Source organism: Cyphomyrmex costatus, unplaced genomic scaffold (genome assembly GCF_001594065.2).
Source record: "Cyphomyrmex costatus isolate MS0001 unplaced genomic scaffold, Ccosl1.0 scaffold395, whole genome shotgun sequence".
NCBI classification, from domain to species: Eukaryota; Metazoa; Arthropoda; class Insecta; order Hymenoptera; family Formicidae; genus Cyphomyrmex; species Cyphomyrmex costatus.
In genome coordinates, this window is record NW_017278152.1 from 27,883 (window position 1) to 36,509 (window position 8,627).

The window sequence follows — 8,627 nt, forward strand, 5'->3', positions numbered from 1 at the left end:
TTTATATATATATATATATATATATATATATATATATATAAGTAGAAAAAAGCAAAAAGATACAAAAATTGATTATTTACTTCAACTATGATCTGGCGATATTCTGGTAATTGTATGTGATGCAACAAGGATTCTACGAGTAGGGCAAATGTAAGTTCAGAGCGAGTCATGCTGGACAATGTGGTTTGTTGAGGAAGTTCCCGTCCATTTACTACGATACCACCAGGACAGCGCATTAGGACTTCCCATACTTGATTGTAGAAGTGTGCTGGCACTCTACACAAGCAACCTTCAATTTTTCGACGACCAAGCACTGTCAAGCTATTGGTAATAGATAGATATATTAATCAACATTGAATATTAATAATGGCTAATTTTATTAATCATTATACTTTTCTTCATGAGCCCACTCTTTTACTGTCAATACTTTAATAAGAAATTGTCGGACTTCATAAGGACTATAATTTTCAATCGGCTTGTTATCTTTCACAAACATCTGCAAGTAAAGTTTCATCGCTTCCAAAACCCACCTAAACATTTGAATATTGATTAAGTATTTTCGTATAGTAACAATTAAAAAGTATTGTTGGAAACAATATTCTACCCGATGCGTATTTTTAATATGCCTTTGAACATCTCTGGGTTAGTGCCAATAAGTCTACCGCAATACAACAGAATCTCTTGTTGGAGCACAGCCTGTACCACATTGTGCGGTTGTATTGTAGAATACATTACTGATTGTATTTCCGTCGGCGTCATAGGTTTGTCGAACACTGTTTCTTTCTGTCCAATCACTCCAACCGCAATCTAACCGTTAATAGTATAGAATTAAAATGTAAATTTAGAGTCTATATTTATTTTAATACCTGTTTTCCTTTGACTAGTACACCCGTGATAAAAGGACTGATGCTGTCTACTGTGTGATGTAATAGACTACTGCAATAACGTACGGCCATCCAGAATCTTAAGGATCCAGCTTGTTGATATAATGATCTTAAATTGTCACGAACTGAAAAATGAAAAAATATACTGTTGGATATACATCCAAAATTATGAAAGGTCAAGTCTACAAATAAGGAAAGAAAAATACAAATACCTGTCACTCCATTGATTTCGTAATTAATTCCTTCTCGTTTTATTAAAATACCGTACAATTGGCATTTAGCGTACAAGCCAATGCTATTGCGAAGTTCGTTTAATATGTTGCCAAGAGATTCATCTAACATATACTAGAAACATACAATATCAGTTACCAATTGTTTTCAATCAATTAAAATTTAAACCTTTAATATGATTTCATACAGAATAGTCTTTAACACTTTCAGAATAAGCTATGGCCTTTGGAACATCCGTAAGACTCTGATAGCCAATATAATCGTGCTGCAATTGTTTAAACTGTGTCAAGTCCAGATCTGTTTCCATAGAATTTACGAAGTCCAAGTGCTCTGTGTATAATTAACATGAATGTTACTGTGAACATCATGTATAATATAATAGGTGCATGAAAGAGTAGCTCAATCTTAGAAGAAGTGATTCCATGAATATCAATTCTTTATCTTTTTTTTATGAATCAAAAGATAAATATTATTATTAATTATTATTAATTATATGAAACACTTATTACATTTTAATATTATCAAAAAATGTTAATATTAAAATTGAATTAGTTTCTCATACACTATATTCGATTTATGCGGATATTAATCTTATATGAAATATTACCGATGCAAGAAGATGAAATCAAATTTTGTAACCGGCCGATGCGTACTTTCGTCTTATCACAATAACCTTTCTTCAACATCGCGAAGAGGTCTAACATTTTTTTAAATTGTGGATCTCTAAACAAATTTTTGTCAAGATAAATTAATTCTTGCAACCTATTCGTAAAATTGCAAACTTACCGCATGTGCTCTTCTCGTATCAAAAGACACACAGTGGGTCGACCAGAAAGACGCCAGTACTTGCCCACAAATTGCAATTCCGTTTTGATATCATCGATCAGTAGAGCCATGTCTCTGTACAAATAAAACTCAGAGACCTCAAAGATCAAAGGGTAACACAGTACTGTCATACCACACACTCTATACACCTATACATGAGAAAGAATTCGTCTGTCTTATTATCTTATGTATTATATTGTATAATAAATGTATCATTGTATACATGCACAAGCTTTCTTTTTTTTTCAAAGAAAAAAAATAAAATTATACATACTTTGCTCGTACCTAAAGAGCCTATAGGCCGCGCTGGTCGTCCCTGAAGATTCAATTTCTTATTTACTCCTAGCTTTTGGTAAACCTTCACTAGCTGAGTGGACGATAGAATCTGAACGGGCTCGACTTCGTGCGGCGTTTGTGTCTGAATGCCATATGTGGCCATCATAGCTTGCAATCGCATAGATTCTGCGATCAGAACTATTTGTACTACTAGGTCGGTATGAGTGCCCTGGTATAATAACAGTGCTCATAAATTACATGCAACATGAGGATATTTAGTCATATAATAAAAAGTCATAAAAAAAAAATAGCAGCTACTTTGATATTTTAACTAGTGTATACTATAATTGTGTAAATTCGTGACAAGCTTGAGGAGTCTGTAAAATAAATGACAGATTGTGCAAACAACAAACACGTGTTAGATTTTTTATAATATCACATGCTATGATTATAATATATTGTATAACTTCATAAATAAAATCATTAAAAGACAAAAAATAAATGCATATTATTACATAGTACTATCATACTAGCAGGCATATACTTTATATTACTTACAATAGTAGGCTTTGCCTGTGTAAATAAAGAAAGAAAATATAAAAAAGTTATTAATTTTTAATTATGAGTTACAAAATTAATTAAATTTGAAGCAATTAAATATTTCTCTAAATTATTGTGAGTCAGTACACACAATTTATATTAAAAAGTTAAAAGAATGTGTCACTTAATTTTAGAGCAAAGTCGTAGTGAAATAAACAGATAAATTTCTATTCTTTTGGGATTTGATACGATTACTCAAATCAAACAAAGTAATAGATTAATACATGTATTTATTTAAATTATATAACTTAAAATATATATTTGAAATATATATATATATATATTTCTCTTTTACCTGGAAAGCAGAATATCTTCCTGCTCGTCTCGGACGATTATACGATGGAAGATACCGACGAATCGGATCTAATTCGTTGATGTGCAGAAGACCAGCGGTGAGTAGTTGCGCAATTACGAACATAGCTTGATTCCATAAATATATCGGCGTAATGTCTTCCATACATTTAGGGCCTCTTCCTTCATCACTGGGTAGCCGATAAGCGCTGCACAGCTCATTCCTTTCAGTTTCCAAATTTTCCACGGGTACATAATAGCACATAGGAATGATTGGATCTATAACATGCAAAATAAATTTTATTTAGTGCGACTGCTAATTATACAATCAAAAGATATTATAAATTTATTTGTTTGAGTTGTAGGCATTATTTGAATAAAACTAGAGATATTATTCATCAAGAACCTCCATTAAAATCCCTTTGCACTCTTGCTTTCAATAAATTTTGATATTCTTCGACTTGTTCCGATAAACTCTTGAATACACCATCTATTATCATGAAAATGTAAAACAATGGCCATTCGCATTCGATATTGTCGAAATCCTATTACAACAGATCATCAATTACTCTATTAAAATTTGTAGTTTTTCTTATTTATGAATATTTTATAAAATTAATATTTTATAAATTTTTTAGAACCTTGATCTCTCCAGATTTGTAATATCGTCGCTGTTTGTCCTCCAATACAGTTTTATAACCATCTCTTCCATAACGTTTAAAACCATAATTGCCTTTTAGCCTACGGACTATGCTCGCTTTTGTTTCGTTGTACAACACTTCTTCGTGAGTTGCAAAGGCAGGAAAGGATATTGTTGGCAGTAGGGCTGCGTCTACACTCTACAAATTACATATCTTTCCTCAAAATCGGTTTAAATATTTTACACTTTTGTATTTATACAATTGAGATTGCTTACTTTTGAACTGGATTCTCTTGGAAGCATTGTTTCAAAAATACTACGATTGCGATTGTGAGCATCAATATCAACATATATCACTGACCAAGATGCACCTTTTTCACCAAACAAATTACAGCCATTAATTGCCTCTAATGCGCTCTTGGCAATCCCAATGGAGCTGGCATGAATCTCAGGTGTTCCATCGTTATATCGACTTCCACGTTCCCACATACCATAATCTGGTGTACGGTACGCTCTTTCGACGTAATATACCAAATTTTGCACAAAGGCCACTTCGTCTTGTGTATATATAATTTGTAACCCAGAGGAAATCATTTGCACTAAGAATATTAAGTAAAGAGATACGATGTCTATCTACATTGAAAATAATAAATACTTGTAATAATTAAAAAGATCAATTATTATCTAACAATACTGAAAACACTATACCAAACATTCTAATTGCAATGCCCTACTTTATAATAATGAATGTAAATTATTATAAATATTTCCTGTATCGTTGAAATTATTAATGTCTCACAGAGAAATATGTAATATTACTATTGCTTACTTGTAAATGATGATAATCAACATCTTTATAGATTTCATCGCCAGTGTCCAAATGGAACTTGCAGTGTAAAGCATAACGGTCGCATTGGTTTTTCTTAAAAAGCTCTATTCTGGATGATTGCTTTATCCAACACTCCAAGATACCACGCATGCACTTTATCGTGGATTGTCCTAGTTCATACGACTTTCCACGATCGTCATCTATACGTCTATATGCTTGATACAGACTCCATATGGCAGCTGCGCAATATATACTTTCACGTACACTGCCAACCTTCCGATCGCTCGAAATCTGTGGAAACAAGCCGGTTATGCAGCTCTGATAGCGCAGCAATTGTCTCTTAACGATTCCATAATATATGTCCAATTGTTTGACCGTGTCCTCGTAATTAGATATCTTGAGAAACATTTCAGCGTCAATATCTATCACGCTGCCTTGCCGTATATTTCTGATCTGTGTAATTCTGTAATATAAGGAAAATTAAGAATCCTTTGCATCAATCATTTCTTTCAATACAAATTTCACAAACCTCTTCGCAGCATTCACAGTACTCGATGATGCTGTCACCGAAGTAGCCATTTTATTCAAAATATGTGTACAAGCTATTTTTAGTTTAATACACCTGCAAACAAGTCCTTATGTATACTTAGATATATTTCAAAATTTACTACAGTACTACAAATCTAAAGTTACATATGCTTCAGATTCTCAGTATTGTCAATACATATTTTGTTGAGAATTCATTTTATTATCTACAATTATATGCATTCTACGTTACATTTCACTAAAATAATTAAAATATTTCATATATAACACCTGAACAATCAACAATTCATTCTCCTTGTCAAATTCAGCTTGATGTCCTTCAGTGGTCCTTGAGTTCTTTTCGATTAAAGCCGGCTCTTTTTTATTGGAGCAAAAAATACACAACACAGGATAACCTTCGAGGGGTCGCAAATCAGCTACGATCAGCTGATTTAGCCGCGCGCTAAATGCGATTATGATGTTGATGGCTGCATTCAGCAAGCTAAATAATTTAGTGGCGCTCGCTGCTATTGGTATATTCTTTCAGATCAGCCAATCAAATTTAAATAAAAAATACATGGTGTAGTTGGATATAAGTTGTGTTGTATGAATTAACCAATCACAGTCAAATACGAAAAAATGTTCGACTGTGATTAGTCAATTCTTACAACTACGCCACTTACAACTACGTTTACGCGATTTTAGAATGGGCTTTTAGCAAGCCACCGTCTTGCGTCTTGCCGCGGAGCCACACAGCTCGATGGGGAGATCTTAGTTTATTCAAGTTTATTTCTTATAGGAGGTTAATGAGAGATGCCACGATTAGACTATTATGATGAAGTCGAAATCGAGGATTTCGAGTACGACGAAGACGAGGAAATTTATTTCTATCCCTGTCCATGTGGTGATCAATTCCAAATCACTCTTTCCGACTTGGCTGCCGGCGAAGAAGAAGTTACGTGTCCCTCGTGCTCTCTTGTGATCAAGGTGATTTATGACAAGGAAGTCTATCGCATTAAACAAGAAGAATTTGAAAAGAAGAACAACAAAAAAGAAATAGCAACTCAACAAGTATAAGGTAAATAAAGTTATCTCGAAAATTTTTTGAGACAAATAGGTTAGAATTGTACTAGAAAAATCTGGAGTACGTATCTCGATGCTAAGTATAATATTACGTTAAAATGAACAAAAAAATTTTGAGACATGGATGAAATTATGATTGCTTTAAGAATCATTAAGATAATGTGATAATCCTAAAGATAAAGATGACTGTCTAGTATTGTTATTCTGTAACTTGTAATGCAAATTTTGTTATTGTTATAACAGCGTTGCTTTTATCATGATAAAAAGGTAGATGTTATAACCATAATGGCTATAAAAACAGAATAGTTCTATAGATGAGTTTTATTTTTTTATGTCCTTATATGTTTTTTGTGTTCTTCTCCTGCTATCTTTGATTTCTTTGTACTCATTAATTAATAGAGTGATTTTTTTAAATACGATCTTCACTTTTTTTTCATATTGTAACATTAATTTTAGTAATATGAACTTTAGTAAGGTAGCAGTAATAAAGTAATTTAAGATTGTGGTTAAATTTTACTAATTTTCTAATATGATATATTGTAATTTTATTTAACTTTTAATCATTTTTATGGTAATTATACAAAATAGATCCCGCAGCTTAAAAATCAATGAAATTAGGTTTATTCGACGCGTTTTTGCATGACATGAAAGAATCTAGTAGAAATAAGCTTCGCTCTGCCCCGCGGATTGAAATGTTTAGCTTAAAGTTGACTATGGAGGTTAGGAAATCTGTCCTACCCGACTACATGTGAATGAGCATGCCTCCTTCATGCTTTGTAACCTCATGCACATGCATGTTTAATGTTTAATATCTCGGTTCGTGGGGCAGAGCGACGCTTATTTCTACCAGATTCTTTCGTTTCATGCAAAAAACGCATCGAATAAATCTAATTTTATTGATTTTTGAGCTACTGGATCTATTTTATACAATTACTATTTTTTATTACTTTATTCTTATTGTAAAAAGAAATTTTGATTTTGAGTCAAATTATAAGTTTGTTTGTCAAATGATAAGTTTGAATTTATCTGGTCACTAAATATATATAAGTTGTATGGAGCTTAATTTGCATTATATAATTTTTTTTAGAAATCTTGCATGATTCTCAACTTTAATATCTGAATATTTGGTTAAAATATTGCTTTTGCAATTAATATGTTATCAGGGAACAAAGTAATAACGAGGACAAAATGGCAGGCCGTGGTAGAGGAAAGTCTAATGTGTCCTTTTCGATGGAGCAGATGTTGGGCATCTCTAAAGGAGAGAGTTCACTGTCAACGCCAGTTTCGCAGCCATCTGTACATTACCCTCCATTAGAACACAAGCCTCCACCTCTTCAACTAACCGACGAACTGAATTATCTAGTAGAAAAGCAAACAGCTTTCATAGACTGGTTGCGAGCGTCGCCTTATTATGTGAAAGCTCCTAAAGTTAAAAATGAAGATATTGAACGATATAGTGATGCTTTTGATGAAGAAGAAAATGATGAATTTGCATATGAGAAGCATTATGATTGGGATTTTCTGCCAAATGAATTAAGAGCATCAAGAAAACGAAAACCCCGGCAGCAGAGAGAAGATGAGCAGAAAACCGACGTGGATATTGTGAAAAAGTTAACGGAATTGGAGGAAAAAGAAAATATGCAACAATCTGCAGAAGACGAAGCTGAAGAGGAAGAGGATGAAGAAATGAATGATGAAGAAAAGGAAATAGGAGATCGTATAAAGGAGGAAGAAGAAGATGAGATGGATGATGGGACTGATTACACACTTGAATACTTTGAAAATGGTGAGAATTACTATAGTGAAGATGAAAATAATGATGATCAATTCTATGATGGATAAAAACTTATGTGTGTATTTCAAATAAACATTATTTTTTTATATATATATCTGCATTTTCTTATGATTCCGCAGACATATGTTTTCAAATCTGTAGTAAATCATCCTCTCCATTAGATTAAAAGTCTCCACTTGTTCAAATAATCGGTATGATAGAGTGGTAGCGAAAAAAATTCAGAAATTATATACGAACGTCATAAATTATGTGAAAGCTATTATTAAAGATGAATTATATAGTGATGACTTCACAGAGAATGATGAATGAACTATGAATTGTAATTAGAGCTTAATGCCAGAAGAATTAAATGTTTCAGATTACTTATAGGCTTTATTTTTGTGGCTCTCACGTACGAAAAATCGCGTATATTAATCCGAATTTACAGATCGCGAGTTAATCGCATCGATTAGTAAGACACTCGATGTCTCGATACTGGAACAGATTCTCCATCGTTAACATGGTTACGATTTTAAATTTCAAATTAACAATGGGACACAAACACGTTTATTACGTAGCTTTTTTTCGCTATATTTTCGTTAGTAAAATGGGAAGGACAGGATTCATCGTGATGTATATAAGTATAACTCGAAATAGGGAGCACGCAGC

The 8,627-nt window shown here is 32.7% G+C and overlaps 2 protein-coding genes across 4 annotated transcripts in view; one reads left to right on the top strand and one right to left on the bottom strand.

Annotated features, from left to right (window-relative positions):
* Positions 1–5,472, bottom strand: part of LOC108776909 (probable phosphorylase b kinase regulatory subunit beta) — a 6,355-nt gene extending 883 nt beyond the window's left edge. Inside the window, exons 1-17 of one of the 3 annotated variants that reach the window (XM_018543651.1) lie at positions 5,393–5,472; positions 5,106–5,198; positions 4,577–5,039; positions 4,024–4,380; positions 3,749–3,946; positions 3,514–3,652; positions 3,112–3,386; positions 2,775–2,789; positions 2,215–2,445; positions 1,902–2,089; positions 1,723–1,838; positions 1,303–1,445; positions 1,097–1,229; positions 867–1,009; positions 605–807; positions 393–530; positions 81–321 (exon numbers count right to left, since the gene is read on the bottom strand). In XM_018543651.1, the coding sequence (XP_018399153.1) occupies positions 81–321; positions 393–530; positions 605–807; positions 867–1,009; positions 1,097–1,229; positions 1,303–1,445; positions 1,723–1,838; positions 1,902–2,089; positions 2,215–2,445; positions 2,775–2,789; positions 3,112–3,386; positions 3,514–3,652; positions 3,749–3,946; positions 4,024–4,380; positions 4,577–5,039; positions 5,106–5,155 (3,033 nt within the window). In that variant the 5' untranslated portion in view covers positions 5,156–5,198; positions 5,393–5,472. Of the gene's footprint in view, positions 1–80; positions 322–392; positions 531–604; positions 808–866; positions 1,010–1,096; positions 1,230–1,302; positions 1,446–1,722; positions 1,839–1,901; positions 2,090–2,214; positions 2,446–2,774; positions 2,790–3,111; positions 3,387–3,513; positions 3,653–3,748; positions 3,947–4,023; positions 4,381–4,576; positions 5,040–5,105; positions 5,199–5,392 lie in introns of those variants that run through there. The other 2 variants (XM_018543653.1, XM_018543654.1) reach the window with 2 other exon arrangements.
* Positions 5,473–6,106: 634 nt separating this feature from the next.
* On the top strand, positions 6,107–8,026 carry Polr3G (RNA polymerase III subunit G). The gene is made up of 2 exons (XM_018543640.1): positions 6,107–6,179; positions 7,348–8,026. Exon 2 carries the CDS (start codon positions 7,373–7,375, stop codon positions 8,024–8,026), a length of 654 nt encoding a protein of 217 aa, XP_018399142.1. The 5' UTR covers positions 6,107–6,179; positions 7,348–7,372.
* The last annotated feature ends 601 nt before the right edge of the window (positions 8,027–8,627 follow it).

Bases quoted from the DNA above. Each gene is read 5' to 3' on its own strand.
- Polr3G (XM_018543640.1), top strand. From the start codon at position 7,373: ATGGCAGGCCGTGGTAGAGGAAAGTCTAATGTGTCCTTTTCGATGGAG.